This window comes from Thermobia domestica, chromosome 14 (genome assembly GCF_964235325.1).
Source record: "Thermobia domestica chromosome 14, izTheDome1.hap1.1, whole genome shotgun sequence".
Taxonomy (NCBI): domain Eukaryota; kingdom Metazoa; phylum Arthropoda; class Insecta; order Zygentoma; family Lepismatidae; genus Thermobia; species Thermobia domestica.
The window spans coordinates 189,910,771-189,928,290 of NC_137467.1; the positions used below are offsets into that span (position 1 = coordinate 189,910,771).

At 36.9% G+C, this 17,520-nt stretch overlaps 1 protein-coding gene across 1 annotated transcript in view; it reads left to right on the top strand.

The window, feature by feature from the left end:
• LOC145670506 (proteasome subunit alpha type-1-like) overlaps positions 1 to 17,132 on the top strand; it is a 31,958-nt gene extending 14,826 nt beyond the window's left edge. Inside the window, exons 4-6 of the mRNA XM_081739256.1 lie at positions 1,713 to 1,872; positions 8,559 to 8,768; positions 15,431 to 17,132. Of these exons, the coding sequence (XP_081595382.1) occupies positions 1,713 to 1,872; positions 8,559 to 8,768; positions 15,431 to 15,637 (577 nt within the window). The 3' untranslated portion in view covers positions 15,638 to 17,132. The remainder of the gene's footprint in view (positions 1 to 1,712; positions 1,873 to 8,558; positions 8,769 to 15,430) is intronic.
• Positions 17,133 to 17,520: the final 388 nt, after the last annotated feature.

Below are 17,520 nucleotides of genomic sequence, written 5' to 3' on the forward strand. Positions count from 1 at the left end.
GTTATCACAAGAATGAAGAATTTGGACGTGACTAAAGATCGTTTAGATCACGTATGGTTTTTCATTCTTGTCAACACTAACACCAGCAGCAACTTCTCAGCGTTCGTTAAGAAAATTCCAGTCTTATCACATGGAAACTGATGTAGTTTCTCATTGAATAAGTAGTTTTTTGTGGATAATCTACACGAAGAGTCTTTAGTTTCGCAGAGAATAGTGCATGACGCTGTCACGTTTCACGGAAGTGTTTAGGCAATGCTAATCTCAAAACCAATTAATTCATGCAGCAAGAAATGCAAATGCCAAATGGAAAGAGGCTCTCAGAAGGAAGCAGACAACAACTGATACAGAGAAAAATCATTCGAAAGGAAGAAAAAGAGCAGCTGCAGAGTTGGAAAAACTGAAGGAAAAGAAGGAAAAAATCCTTGAGGAGGCAGCAAAAGAAACCAACATGAAAAATCTTAAGAGAAAATCCAGTAACGTGATCATAATTGGAAATCCCATGTAGATTTTAGCGTTTTAGGTTATAAAAATTTTATCTACAGACATAGAAATACTAAGCATAGAATACTTTTATAATCTAGAATATTAGAATCCACAATGTTTGTCAGTATTTGTATCTCGCAACGACATTCTTGTTAGTATCCATATATATATGTGTATTATCGCGTATGTGTTAGCCCTACTTCATGTCCTGGAATAATAAAAGATCTGGAAGTAAATCACTTGAACAGTCCAGTTTATGTAACTGAGTGTGCTTCACAAGTATGTGCTATGAAACATAAAGTCTTTATACTCATTTTTGTATATTATTATGTATGTTTTGTCATTCACACTTTTTTGTATTTGAAACAAATATATATATTAGTTATATTTCCCATTGTACAAACTTTGCTTTTAGTAGACTTAAATTCGATTTAAACTACACGCTGGGCAAAACATTACGTTTATTCCTAAAATTAATAACACGTAACAGTTTCGCCAACTATCTACTGGCCTCAGCAGACACTATCTCTTGTCTGACTTGATAATGTCTGATGAAACCAAGTGGACAGTTGGCGAAACTGTTACGTGTTATTAATTTTAGGAATAAACGTATTATTTTGTTCAGAGTGTAGTTTAAATCGGATATATCAGTTATATTGAAACAAGGAGCAAAGAGGGATGGCTATAAAGGAAATTGAGAGGCCATCAAAAAATGTATTTAACAATAAATTGTTCTTGCCAGGAACAAATAGGTACTTATTTTAACGTTGGTCGTATTTTTATAACAGCTGTCGCAACTAAGAGAACAGATGTTATAAAACTACAAATATTTAGAGGATAGCGGTTACTTAACTTCGTTAAAATATAGTCTGGAAAATTTTCTGTTTTGATCTAGAAAACCTGAAAAAGCGAGGGAATTTGATTTGTCTGAAATAGTAGACATCCTGCTGTTGTTTGTTTAGATTAAGTAACAATCGCAAGAAACACCGGTCATTAATTAGATAATTCATACTCATAAATAAAGGGTAGGTTACGTGTTGTGATAGACACCGTCCTGGTAGGTCACGTATTGCAAGAATGTCAGAGTCTTTTTGGCAACAACGCCTGCAGTGTACTACGTATTCCATATAACTGTCAGACGCATGCTTTCTTTAACGGTACAAAAGTGAGTGTTTGTTTTTAACATGTTCTGATCAAAAAGATTTAACATACATGTTTTCCTTTTGCAGCCGCTACATGAGAACGGAGTGCCTGAATTACAGATACTCACATGATGCCCCGATACCAGTATCTCGCCTCATGGCAATGTTGGGTAATAAGATGCAGATATGCACGCAACGATATGACCGACGACCCTATGGGGTGGGTTTTCTTGTAGCTGGCTACGATGTAAGTATACGCCTATTCTTTCAACCCGTTCATGGTCATGGTATAAAAAGTTAAAAATTTTCATTTTGTGTAATACGTATAGTATACGCGTACGTGCGTATAGTAAAAAGAATACAGTTTACGTAACTTGCGTATTAGGCTGTGATTATTTCGACATCATTAATAAACCGAAAACGACTGGTATTAATGTCAATCCTTAGTGTTCAGGATAGCTGAGATGAATAGTGATACTCCAGTTACCGTTTTAGTTCAGGTTCAGATCCCAATCGGGTTTGGGTTGAGAGGGAAATGACATTACGGAGTTATACGAAGCTCGGAGCTCGTACTTTCATTGAAATGCATACCTAAGGCGGGTGGGGGACTTTCTATAACCATATTCTCCCCGTGCGAAGAACGAACATTTTAGAAAGTAGGGTAGGGTAAGTAGTTTCTGTGCCATCAATCTTTCAGGCATATTAGTTGTTGTTCGTGTTTCACACTAACCCTTTTTTTTTTTTTTTTTTTTTGATAGTCCTAGTAATTGTTAAAGAAACTAAAATATAACAAAGCAGTAATGAGAAACAAGCAAACAGGCTAATACTCACCGCAAAAATTAGCAGAGATGTAAGAAGCGCTTTCGAAAAAACCTTCTTCCATCATCAACTTGTTTAAAATTCAAAAAGGATTTACAAACATAAAGGAAAATATAGAAAGATTAAAAAGAAAAAAAAAGGGAGAGAGAGAGAGAGAAAAATCAAAAGGTTTAAGAAATGTAGAACATAAATCTTCTGTCAAAAATTAGATACGGGACCGGCAAAAATTAAGAAGATTCTGCAAAAACACATCATCAAAATTTCAGAAGTTCCTCCTAAATACATAACAAATGTTAAGGTGCAGTGTCTCAGTGGTAGAGCGTTCACCTCCTGTGCTTGGGGTCCCTGGTTCGATCCCAGCTCGCGCCGTGTGAACTTTGTGGTGGACAAACACCGTGCTCGTGGGTTTTGTCGGGATTCTCCCGTTTCCTCCCACTTTCTTCATTCCACCATTTCATTCATTTCTCATAATTACGTCTCCTTTAGCCTAACCGGCATAATCGTGGGACGTAAAATTTAAAGATTTTATTTCATTTTCATTTTTACTGACCCTTTACAAAAAGTGGCGTCTATCAGGTGAAATCTCAGTGTGATAAAGTGTATATAGGTCAAACAAAAACGAATATTTGCACTAGAATAACTGAACATGTTCGTATTTCGAACTCTCGGAGCTCGCAACAGCTGTCTGGTCTAGCAACGATCTTAAGAGATTATAGCCCATAACATCGCAAAGTCATGTTTACTTGTGAAAGCAAAAACAGCAATGAAATGGAAAAAAAAATCAACGAATCATATTACACCCATAAGAGAAACTCATACTTAATTTAGATAGGGAAGAAATAAATATGTTTAGAGCAGTCTTTTTACTACATACTTTTGCCATCTGGAAAGCAAGAAAAAACAGTAAACAGCAGTGAACAGTGATAGTGAGTGCCTATTCGCATGTGTTTAATTTCTGACAGATTTGTGTTCTACATTTCTTAATCATTTTAACTTTTTTACCTTTTGCTTGTTTCTCATTAAATATCACCACCGCTCGCAATATTGTGATATAACAAAGCAGTATTTATTATATTTAGAAGAGACATAGTGAAGGATGTATTCTGCTTATTATTGTCATTTGTGACGTCGTTCTAATGTTTAGAAGGTCTGTAAATTTAAAATATTTAAAAAAATTGCAGCCATTTTTTAAATCATAATTTGTGAACTTTTTTTTTTTTGGTTTTCCGCATTCCCAAAAGTGTATTAACATGATATTTTGATGGCAGATATGAAATTCTGCTAATATAGCAAAGAGAACTAAATTAGAAAGCTTCATAGTCACCAAAAATGTCTCATAAAACTAAGTAGTACTTTTGAAGAACACGGTTTCATCCTCAGCATACTTATGTTTGCGAAAAGTTTATAATAAGTAAGGTAATATTGATAAATAAATAAAAGTAAGAGCATGTGGAAGGTAAAAAGGAAAGGATATAAAATTGAAAGTAGATATACATTTCGCATCCAAAACCTTAACTATGGCATAAGAACTTGTGGTTGATTCATGTGCCACAGTGAATGGACAACCTTCACAAAATTTAACACTGACAAGAGGAGCGCGGTGGCTCAGTGGTAGAGCGTTCACCTCCAGTGCTTGGGATCCCTGGTTCAATCCCGGCTCGCACCGTGTGGACTTTGTGATGGACAAACACCGTGCTCGCGTGTTTTCTCGGGGTTCTCCCGTTTCCTCCCACTTTCGTCATTCCAGTATTTAATTCATTTCTCATCATCACCGTCTCCTTTAGCCTAACCGGCATAAGCGTGGGACGTAAAACAAAGATTCCATTCCATTCAACACTGACAAGTAAACGTTTTGGATGTAGAAATTGACTTTGTTGACGAAACTTGGCAGCGAAGTTGGGAATATCAAGAAAAGAACGTAAGCAAAATTTAAACTGCTTCCGTCCATAAAGACGAGCGCAGTGGCCAAAAACCTGATTGATTAAAATAAACCAGAACACTGTATTTCAATTCTGAAAATTTAAGTGTATTTGTAAAACAGGTAAAGAGGGAAACAAAAACACATTAATAGACACCGGGAGGAAGTAGACATCTATTAGAGGGTAGGCGTGCCATGGCCGCCATTTTGAAGTTGGCCATCTCGTATCTCACCCGATTATATTAAATAGGAAGGGAGTCATATAATACGGTATATTAATCTGGGCTAGAATTTTTAGAGAAATACAATGGTGAAGTCCATATTGCCCTAAATACATATTTGTAAAATATAATGGCACATTGGGATGAGTTAGTTGGTTACGAAATTTTGTAACATCCATATGTTTTTGAACAAAATTCAAGTCACGGAAACCTAATGCACTCTAGTGTGTACTGAATAGGTGGCTGATTATGAGGGATCTTCTCTTAACTGGATTCCTGTCTCGAATAATCCAGTGGAGAACACGTCATCCATCTTCAATCAGTATTTTAAGATTTGTAATCGTCTCGCCTCCATTTCAGTTTGTCTACAGTCGTTATAACATCTTATAAGGTAGAAGCCATTTGTTTCTATCCCAGTTATTCGCTGTATCGAAAATAACTGCGTTCTTTTTTCGTCAAATGTTTTCTCAATTTACCACAACATTCCCATTTACAGTATTTTTGCATGATACAAGTTAACCGATTTCAAGCTGCTGATTATATCCTTCATAGGTAACTACCTACGATGTTCTCACTAGCGTACTTTAGATTTTCTCGACTTGCATTTGTGGGCTTTGGGTTAAAGCAACACGAGCAGCTTCCACACGTTCCTCACTAACATTCGGTCTACCGCTTCTATCACGACCTAAAACACTTCCTGTTGCAATAAACTTGCTATATCATTTCTTTATGCTCTTAATATCTGGTGGCTGCTGTCCATACTCTCTCCTGAATGTTCGTTGAACTGTGACGGGAGATTTTGTTTCATGATGCCTAGTGTTGTAAAGGCCTGAAAAAAAAATGGGTAAAAAAACAGTTTTTTACCAGTTTTCCCCCGAGCTTGGAAAAAAAAACGAAAAAATTGGGAAAAATTGAAATTTTCTAATATTTTACTACATTATGCTTTTAAAATGAAAACTGTTTTATGTTTACTACTAGATAGTAGTCTTAACTATCATATTTACAGTTAAGATCATTAAGTAGTTATGTTTCTTGTATTAGAATAGGGAAATTTTGGGGCAACAAATATATTTGTACCACTCCTTTAAAGTTAACACCGTGATAGAATGGAGTTATGGCTACAAAAGATCCTAAAATATAATCCTAGTTAGATTAATTAATATAGACGCATTTTAATTATCTTAAGTAATCTTATAAAGTTACCGTTTTATGGCAGAGAAGTGTTAAAAAAAAAGAGCCAAAATCATTTTAGTTATTACCAGTATGTTAAAATCAAATATATATATTTTATGGAGATACGTATCTTCCTTGTGCTGTGTAAAATTTCCGGAAATTATGAACCCATTAGAAAAAAAAATCTTTTGTTCGGAAATACTGGCAAAACCCGGAAAATATAATTTAAAAACTGTTTCTTCGCCTGATACTAATCTTGCTGTAACGTGTCTGCAATATACATGCAACGTATTTCGCTCAGGAAAAATACTTAGAGCAACAGCTTTTAATTTTATTTTTGAGTTTTCTGATTTCTGATAAAAATCTCTCTTTATTATTTGTAATTATATTTTTCCAACAACTCAGAAAGAGAGATGATTTTATTTACATATACACCGTACAAGTGCACAAATTTGAGCAGCGTCAAATATATTGAAGAATTTAACATGTGCAGTTTTCGTTGATTATTATTAAAGACTAGCAGAATACCCGGTTTTCGCACAGGGAGAATACGTTTCATTTTGGGTATAAAGGGCAACAAAACTGTCACCAATGAACGTAGGGACTCCAAAAAATATGAATTCGACACTAATATCAGTCATTTTCAATTAGTTTTACGTGTTACCCTCCCCCTTAGGAGTATCTAAGGGGGGCTGAATTTGGATTTAAACGGTATCGGAAATGTCACTGTTCATCTCAGCCAACCCCCGAAAAATATGGATTCGACACTAATATCGGCCATTTTAGATCATTTTTAAATATGCAACCCCTTCTCCCTCCCCCAAGTAGCGGCGTTGAATTTTGATTTAAACGGCATCGGAAGTGTTACTATTCATTTCAGCGACCACAGAAACTATGTATTCGACACTATTATCGGTCATTTTTACCATATTTATATATCTCCCCGCCCCCAAGTTGCGTGGATGAATTTGGATTTGAACAGGATCGGAAATGTAACTGCTCATTTCAGCGACCCCGAAAAGTATAGATTTGATACTAATATCGGCCATTTTCAGTCAGGGGCATCATTTAGGGGCAGGGAGGGGCAATTGCCCTAGCCTGAGTTTTATCAATAAAATAGTAGTAAATCAGTGAAAAGTGCGAAATTTTACTTATATCAAGGGGTCTTGCCCCCCACTCCCACTTCCAAGCAAAAGCTGAAACGACGCTCCTGTTTTCATTCATTTTTATAAATCTCTTCCTACCCAAGTTGCTGGCCTGAATTTGGATTTAAACGGCATCGGAAGTGTTACTGTTCATCACAGCAATCCCAAAAACTTTAGATTCGACACTAATATCAGTCATTTTCGATCATTTTTTTTATATATCACCCTCTTCTCCTCCCTAAAGTTTCAGCGTTTAATTTGGATTTAAACTGCATCGGAAATGTCACTGTTCATTTCAGCGGCTTGAAAATTATAGATTCACACTAATATCGATCATTTTGCACCATTTTTATATATCTCCCTTCTCCCTCAGTTTGCGGAGATAAATTTGGATTTAAACGGTATCGAAAGTGTCACTGTTCACCTCAGCGACCCCGAAAACTATGGATTCGACACTGACATCGGCTATTTTCAATCATTATATATATATATATATATATATATATATATATATATATATATATATATATAGTATATACAGTATATATATATATATATATCCCCTTCCCCCTCCCCTAAGTTGCGGGCCTGAATTTGAATTTAAGCTTCATCTCAGCAACCCCGAAAACTAAGATCGGTAATTTTCAATATATATCCACACTTCCTTTCTCCAAGTTACATGTTCAAAGTGAAATGATAAAATCCATCCCAGGCCCGAACCTCATCTATGTTGAAAATTTTTATCGAGATCAGTCAGGTAGTTCAAGAGTTGCAAATATAGTCACTTTCATTTTCATATATGTAGGTAATTTGTCGCACTAGAAAACAAGTATTTGTTTATATACAAAATTTTGTACATAAAGTTTATATTAAAGTCTGTATTTGAATATTAAATAGTAATTATATGTCTTAGTTAATGAAATTTGTCTACTGCTCTTTCTTTTAAGAAGTAATTTAGTTAAAATTAAGGAAATTTCACCAGATCGAAGAACACATTAAGAACTGAGGTTGATTCAAGAGCCCTATTTGTTGCAACAGGAACCCTTCATGATGATAGACTTGTATGCAACTGTAAAAGTTTTGTAATTAATGCACAACCAGGAATAAACGACTAAAAGACACACAGAGGAAATGAGTGCAGACTATTAATTTTCAAATAATTACAACAGTTTTATTTTCGATTGTTTCTGTTTTAAATATTCAATATTGAAATTTCTCAGTTTACATTTTTACGTGTTCGGAAAAAAAAGCTCCATTACTAGTAAAACTAAATTACTACAAAGATTTTTGTTATTTTCCCAATTTTTCCGGAAACAAACCGGAAAAGAAACTGTTTTTTACCAGCCAGTTCATAATTTCCGGAAATTTTACAACACTAATGATACCACAACACACACTTAAACAAATAACTGTCGCGCTGCGCTCAGCTGCATTAGATGGCAGCACAGGCTGTGGCAAAATCTTGAAGTATCATACAAGCGATGTTTTCAGACCGCATGCTTCTATCATTCTTTGTTTTCTTGTTACTAATGTTTGTTCTCAGGGAGAGACTTCATGTTCATCCTGTATATGTAGTAACTTTTAATTAATCTGAAAGTTGATTTTTTCACTTACTTTTTATTATGTCTTTCTGTTACCTTTTAATTATCTGTTGTAGGATCAGGGACCTCATATTTACCAAACATGTCCGTCAGCTAATTACTTCGATTGTAAGGCGATGGCTATTGGATCCCGTTCTCAGAGTGCGAGGACTTACTTGGAGAAGAATCTGGATAAGTTTCCAGACAGTGACTCAGAGGAGTTGATTAAGCATGGCTTGCGGGCTCTACGGGACACTCTCCCAAACGAAGTAGAGTTAAGTACTAAGGTAAGTTCTACTTTACAGCAATACCATTCTTTTAGGTTTTAAAGTATCACATTGTTCTAGTTTTGAACAAAAAGTTTTTTTCCTTTTTTCTTTTTTTTTATGGACGGATAACTGTTGACTACACCAGTAATATCCAGATCAGTTACCTCTTAAAAGCAAGAGCTCCTTCGTGGCTAAGCGGTTAGTGTACGCGCCTTTGGAGTGGGAGACCCGGGTTCGATTCCCGGTGCGAGCTGATATGGTTCAGATTCCACGTTAATCAGTAGGTTCCGTCTCATATAGCCTCGGTGCTGAAAGGGACGCTAAACTCAAAATTAACTCAACTCAACTTCTTAAAAGCAATAGACGACCATTGAGGCTGCTGTCGAAAGATCTAGTTTCTTAAATAAATATTAAATGCTTGTTTACGAGGGTGAAACAAAAATTATCGACACTTTCGCTATAATATATCCTCAAAAGTGTCATAGTACCTTCTTGAGCACGCGTGTTTCGAGTTAGTACGGCTTTGGTGACGTATGTGAAATTTTATTTCGATCGCGTCATTTGTTTTCCGCTTAGTGTAAACATGTCCGGTTTGCTTGAAGTTTACAGCAAGGAACGGTGATTCTATCCGATTTCTCTCGTCGGAGGATGTAAGAGGGGTGAAATTCATCATAGACTTTTATAACAACATAGGAACAATACTCTATCACGTCGTTACAATACTTTTTAGTGGAATCGAGAAGTTGAGGAAGCAGGACGCTCATCAACATCTACCACACACAAGGCAGAAAGCTCGAGTTTTGATCGATGAGGTAGCGTCGTCTTTAAATATCAGTCATGGTTCTGCTTATCTATCATTGACTCAGACGTAGAGGAAGCGATGCAAAAGTAGCTCGGCGAACAATGAAAACCCTAGAAGGAATACACAAGTTTGCGGACCGCTTTACCAATGCATTAACAAGGGACTATGTAGAAAAATGATGTACATGTTGAACGCATACTTTTGTGTAAATAAGTTGTAGAACAAAGTGCTGATAATTTTTGACTCGCCCTCGTACAAATTCATTACACACACACACACATATACAGGGTGGGCCATTTTAATTAATCCACGGAAATATCTGAAAACTGATAAAACATAGAAGAAATGTTTCAGGTACACGTTATATATTGCTAAGGGGGAAACCCAATTCCGCCAAAAGTACCCCTCCTCACCCCCCCTAAATGGGGGTAACGGGGGGTAACTTTGAAATGTCAAATGGGAACATGGGTCGAGTAATACCTCGTTCGAAAGGTCTTGGAAAACTAAGTAACGCTATACCAAAAGATGTTCCATATTGTGCACCGGTTTCAAAATGGCCACCATAATATGGTTTGGAAACTCCAGTACCCGTAGTGTGAAAACCATGGAAGGTAAATGAATGGAACAAAATTGAAATACGTAAATATCATAGGGCATATCGAACGGTGTGGTCCCTGTGATCCCAGTGGCCTCCCTAAAGGGGTCTTGGGGGCTAACTTCAAAATTTCAAATAGTAACATGAGTCGAGTGGTACCTCGTTCGATAAATCTTGCAAAATCTAACATATTGCAGGAGAAAACGATTGATGTGAAATGGCAGTGTTCTCAAAAGGCCGCCGAAACATAGTATCCGTGTCAGAGAAAATGTTTAGTACCCGTAGTATGAAAGCGATTGGAGATAAATCAACAAAAGAAAAACTGGAGTAGCTAACTGACGTAAGGCACATCGAGAGGTGTTGTCGGGGTGACTCCAAGGGCCAACTGAAAGGTATCCGGTTCCAACTTGAAAATTTCAAATAGCAGCTTGAAGCGAGTAACATCACGTTACATAGACAAAATAATATCAAACAGCTTCTGTAAGAAAATTGTCGACATGAGACACCGTTTTCAAAATGATCGCAAAGACATGGTGACTCTGTCTAAGAAAACGTCTAGTGCCCATAGTATGAATACGGTTAGACATAAATGAAAATAACGAAAATTAAATAGGAAAACCACGGAGGCGTTCCAAGGCTCGAGAATAATACAACAGAGATAAAAATATTAGAGTAAAATTGCCATAATGTATAGAGAGAAATCCAAGTCCTGCAGAATAATCTCTCCCTGCGCTCTGTATGTGAGTGGGGTGGAAAGTAAAGTGAAAGTTCAAACGAGAACTCTACTTTAATTCGTAAATTAAGGCTAACCTTACAAATAGGTATGGTGTGGTTGAAGCAATTGTTTGTAAGGATGACGCTGTAGTGACTAAAAAAAGAGAAACTTTTATGCAATGCGTGCTGGTTATTCAGAAAGCATTTCGGGGATATACGTACACACCGTTTCGTCCCTCAAGCTCACAATATGACATGAATGCTAATAGTTAATCAAAATGTAACTGTGGCCATCCGCGTTAACTTAGTGCACCAATTCTCTATGCATGAAGTCTGCCTTCCAAACAGCATTGGGTAGGTCAAGCGTACGCCCGAACCGTTGTCCGGTCGGACATTGAAATTTTGAAGTTAGCCCACAAGACCCCTTCAGGGAGGCCACTGGGCTCACAGGGATTACATCATTCAATATGCCCTATGATATTTACGTATTTCAATTTTGTTCCATTCATTTACCTTCCATGGTTTTCATACTACGGGTACTGGAGTTTCCGAACCATATCATGGCGGCCATTTTGAAACTGGTGCACAATATGAAACATCTTTTGGTACAGCGTTACTTAGTTTTCCAAGACCTTTCGAACGAGGTATTACTCGACTCATGTTCCCATTTGACATTTCAAAGTTACCCCCATTTAGGGGGGGGCGAGGAGGGGTACTTTTGGCGGAATTGGTTTTCCCCCTTAGCAATATATAACGTGTACTTCAAAAATTTCTTCTATGTTTTATCATTTTTCAGATATTTCCGTGGATTAATTAAAATGGCCCACTCTGTATATATAAGACCTAGGCGCATATGGGACAACAATATTAAGATGGATCTCGCAGAAATAGGAATACAAAGTAGAAACTGGATCCAGTTAGCTAAGGATAGAAGTCAGTGGAGAGCTTTTGTGAACGCGGGATTGAACCACCAGGTTCCATGGGCCATGGAGTTATGGTATATATCTCGAGAGAGAGAAATGGGTTTCTTAAACGAGCATGTAACATTCGAGAACTTTTTGGTGTAATCTGACTAGACCAAATACTGCTATATAAACAATCATAATATCTTAGGATATTATCCGAAATATTCATGCAAGAGTTCGAAAATGGCAGTTGTGTGATGGAGATCTATACCATCCAGATTTTCTGATCCCCGTATTTGCTAGTTCTGCCGGTTACAAAACCATCCAGCGAAATATATGCTTCATCTGAAAACCAAACGATATCGGCTTTCTTCCTGGAGTTTGGTGGACATCGTCTGCGCAAATTGTAGTTGTAGTTTCTATGTGTTTCTTTGTTAATCGCTGTTTGATCTAGACTTCGCTGGGAAACTACTTAAAATCTGCCTTAAAATGAGTTTCACAGGACTGCGTGCTATCGTGCACGCCTCATGTACTTCGTTTGTCTTCTTCGAAAGTTTTCATGGACTTCGGCAATGTTCTTTTAATATTTCGGTGTGGGCGACCTCTCATAGTGCATGTGATCATCCAGAACGGAGCGTGTCGTCCTGAATTTGTTCACTAGGTTTGTTACTGTGAGTTAGCTTTAAAGTTCACGTGGAATGTTATTTATTTACACTTGTTCCGGACTTTTAGGGCCACGGTGGTTCAGTGGTAGAGCGTTCACTTCTGGTGCATGGGGTCCTTGGTTCCATCCCAGCTCGCGCCAAGTGAGCTTCATGGTGCACAAACACCGTGTGCGTGGGTTTTTCGGGGTTCTCCCATTTCTTCCTGCTTTCTTAATTTTACCATTTTATTTATTTTTATCATCACCGACTCCTTTAGCATAGCCGGCATATTCCTGGGACGTAAAATTGAAATTTTTTTTTTTTTTTCGTTCCGGAGTTCTTCAGCTGCCCGAATGATGCTGTTCCATTTTGAATATTCGTTGCTCAGTGTGGTGCAGACGGCCATTTGATTTATCTATTGATTTTGTTTTTAATCGTGCAGACAAGAAAAACAAAATGCCTATCACTCAAATTCCATACCAATTACACTTGGTATTAGCTGAAATAATCTTGGTAGGTTAATTTTGGACTTTCCGGTATTTTGATGTATTTAATATTACAAAATATGAAACAGTCGTCTTCGACGTTTTGGTACTTCGTGTAGGGCGTGTAAATCTCACCCCAAAAACTTAACCTTTCGCTAAAAGTTTGTATCTAGGTAACATGATCAGATGGTGGGTATTCGGGTAACGCATAATCCAAGTGCGATTCGTAATACAATTTCATTATCTGAATATAGCTACTTTGATTTTTCAGTCTAAGTACGTCTCTGGTATCTGTTGGTTTAATTATCTTCTCTGGTAGTGTCATATGTTTGTTATGAAGACAGTAGTTTTAAGCGAAGTTCGGTTACTTTGCAAATATCGTGAATAGCGTGTAAAATTATTTCTATCTGTGTTTGAGTAGCATTTATGTTTTCAAACAAATGCGCAATAAAGCGGCTGAAAGAAATATGCTAGTTGTAATTTGTGTTTGATGTAGCCTCCCTGTAGATGAGCAAATTCCGCCAAGAGAACTTCAAATTACCATAGGTTGAAAAATATAATAAAAAATAAAATTAAAAATTAAGCCTGAGTAAATATTTGGTCTAGGAATTAATTCGTGCGGGTGGACAAGAGATGGCGCAACGAACGGAGCGTCCCACAGTTCCGTGTATCCACACATGTGTTGCAAACCGCTGTCATCGCGTATCGTTCGTAGTATAGGGCAGTGGATTAAAGCGTCAACAACACCAGTTTGTAGTTAAGTGAACATGGCGCAATTTGTGCCTGATAAAGTGTTTTTGCGGGGTGTCCTGCTGCATTACTTTAACATGCAGAAAAGTGCGACTGAAAGTCATCGTATTTTGGTGGAAGTGTATGGTGACCATGCTCTAGCTGAGCGAACGTGTCAGAAGTGGTTTGCACGGTTTAGAAGTGGTGATTTCGGCTTGGCAGACCAAGAGCGAGCTGGACAGCCAAAAATATTTCAAGACGAAGAATTGACAGCATTGCTCGAGCAGGATTCGTGTCAAACGCAGGAACAACTTGCAGCAGCATTAGGCGTTGATCAAACAACAGTCTCCAAACGCTTGAAAGCCATGGGAATGATTCAAAAGATGTCACATTGGGTTCCACATGAATTGAAAGACAGAGACGTTGAAAGACGAAAAACCATTTGCGAATTGCTGCTTCAACGACAGAGAAGAAAGGGGTTTCTGCATCGAATTATTACGGGTGATGAGAAGTGGATCCATTACGAGAACCCTAAACGAAAAAAGGCCTGGGTGAAACCAGGTGAACCAGGTCCATCACAACCAAAACGAGATATTCACTGTGCAAAGGTTATGCTGTGCATATGGTGGGATATGAAAGGTGTGGTGTACTATGAGCTGCTGCAACCGGGTGAAACTATGAATGGAGAACGTTATCGACGACAATTAATGCGTTTGAAGCAAGCTCTGGCCAGAACACGACCAGAATGGGAGAACAGACATGATAAACTTATTGTTCAACATGATAACGCTCGCCCACATGTCGCAAAACCGGTCAAAACCTATTTAGAAAATGTCGGATGGGAAGTTTTACCCCACCCGCCGTATTCACCAGACGTTGCTCCTTCGGACTATTACTTGTTCGATTGCATGAACAACGATTTGATTGGACAGCGGTTTACTTCTTCAGAAGATATCGAAACATGGGTCTCTGACTGGATCGCTTCCAAGGATGAGGACTTCTTTCGCCACGGAATCCGTACATTGCCTGACAAATGGGCGAAAGTGGTGGCTAGCGATGGACAATATTTTTCTTAAGGTATTTATGTATTTTGTGTTTGTACTACAGCTTCAATGTGTGCGTACCAACCGCACGAATTAATTCCTAGACCAAATATAATTGATTAAAATAAAACTTACCGTCACAAAAAAGTAACAATTAAATTAAAATTATCTTCAAAATTAATTGATTAAAATAGGAATTAAAATTTACAATTTCCACATTTTAAATTAAAATGTTTGTGGGTTTTCCCCCGTTTCCTCCCACATTCTCTTCCTCAAATTCTTCCAACATTATTCACTTGCCTTAATCATCCGTCTCCCTTAGCCTAATGGATATAATCATGAAATTGCACTGAAAAAGATTTTGATTTCATTTCGTCCAGCTAGTACGAGGTTTGTTTGACAAATACATCAGCCTTACAATCCGTAAAGCAAATGTTGGGGGCGCGGTGGCTCCGTGGTAGAGCGTTCACCTCCGGTGCTTGGGGACCATGGTTCGATCCCAGCTCGCGCCGTGTGGACTTTGTGGTGGACAAACATCGTGCTCGTGGGTTTTCTCGAGGTTCTCCCGTTTCCTCTCACTTTCTTCATTCCACCATTTTATTCATTTCTTATCGTCACCGTCTCCTTTAACCTAACCGGCATATGCGTGGGACGTAAAACTTAAAAGCTTTCATTTCATTTAAAGCTAATGTTATTTATGGTACAAATCGAGAGGACAGTATCTCCATGTGTGACTAAATGCATCCGTTTTACTTCTTTCCAGAACGTATCCGTAGGAATCGTAGGTAAGGACCAGTCTTTTACTATTTATGAAGACGAGAAGGTCGCTCCATTCCTCTCAGGCATCGAGGGTGAAGAACGACGTGTGGGCGCAGGACTTGGAAGTGGAACTGCTGCTCCATCCAGTGAAGCTCCGCCAGCACAACCAGCAGCCGGAGAAGGTCCACCTGAATCTATGGAAACCGAATAAAGCAAAAAAGAAATTATGCTACAAAAGAACGAATGATCATAGGGGAAAAACTATTTCTTTCTGTGCTGTGTTTTTATCAAGAGAGGTGGATAATATGAAGTATTCAATTCGTTTTCAAATACACTTAACACCGTGTTTCTATAATGTGGCTGGTTCCAGTGAATAACCGGCTAAGTCGAGAAAACTAAATTTTACAGAAGAGCAGTTTAGAGTTAAATTTTACAACAGTTACCATGCTGATTTTGACTTAACCAAATGCTGTAACTTTCTCAATTTTATGAATTCGCCTTATCTGCTTCTACACAATGTAAAACTCACCAAAATAAGCTTATACCTGTAAAATCTCAATTTTTAAAAAGAAAAGTCGACTTACCCGGTTATTTACTGAAACCAGTCATGTGTTCTCATACTTTCAAAAGTGAGATATTTTAAAAAAGACTTTAAAATCTAAAATTGTTTCCTATTAATTTTCTTTTCAGAGTTCAGTGTTGATTTTTTCTAATAAAGATAAAAACCGTTAAAAATTGTATTTATTCAGTTTTGAGAGAGAGGACTAAAAATATGTGTACATGTGTATATGGTGATATTATATGTGTACATCATATAATATGAAAAAAAAAAGTAAGTGATGCGTGAAATAAACAAGAATTTTAGGAATGATCAAAAAAAATGGATAAAAAAATTGCAATCTTGGCCAATAATTAGTTTTTGGATCAGGAGTTAAATTTTTGAACGGCCTCTAAATCGAGTTTTCATGTTCTATACGAAACAAGGACATCATACTGAGTTAAGTGATAGTTCAGGTGTCTATCGGTCACGAAAGTCACGAATAAGTCACTAAATTAGAAAACCGTCATGAAAGTCACGAAATTTAGCTTTTGGGTCACTTTTCTTTTTTTTCTTTTTTTTTCTTTCTTTTTTTTTTTTTAAACTGTGTAAATGTAAGTACAGATTGGAAATTTCTGTTCTATAAAACATCAAAATTCACCATCAAAAATGTCTATGGTCAGCTTCAAACACTACCAAATCGCAAGCAAAGTACGTTTGTATCGCATGGATGAAAAGTCGGCCTAATTCGCACCCAAATTCGCTCTTGAAAATGTTAGGAAATTTTATGATTTGATAAAGAAAAGGTCACGAAAAAGTCACGAAATTTCATTGTGAAATTTAGCAGACACCCTGTAGTTTGGGTTTGGCTACACTATATGTACTTTTCCAGATATAAGGCGTACAAGAAAGTTTTTGATTGAAATATAGGGGATATTTTAATCAAAAAAAGAAAAGAAAGAAAAATAAAATAAGAAAGTAAGTAAATGATGCGTGAAATTAAAAAAAAAAAATACTTGAGTGGGTTTTGTGGTAGCTGGCAAAAGTGTAAAGCAGCATCGAAATCTCTTATTTTTATTACACTCTGTGATATGTCTTACATTATGCTGAATCCCATATTATTTTACCCATTCCATGTGCTGAATAAATATCTTCTTTTTTTTTTTCAGTTAATACGTATTAATTTCTGCAATACTGTTAGTGCTTAATGAAAAAAGTCCGAAGTGTAGACGTATACGATCGATACATCCTCATTTGAGGATAAGTGTAATGTAATTCTTCAAGAGTAATTTTCGAGAAAATCCACAAAAACTATTTGTAAACATAAAATTTTATGCCGTACAATATCCATGGCATATATTGAGACGAAGCTGATAATCACATATACTTTATCAATCTCTTTAATGTAACACTAGTAAGATTACGGTACATAGAATCTTTAATGAGAAAATTATAACCTCTCTATATAAACTTTGTCTCAGTTACAAAATTTATATGGATACCATTATTAAGAATGGTTCAAAGAATTCCTGTTTTGATAATCATAGAATATGTGT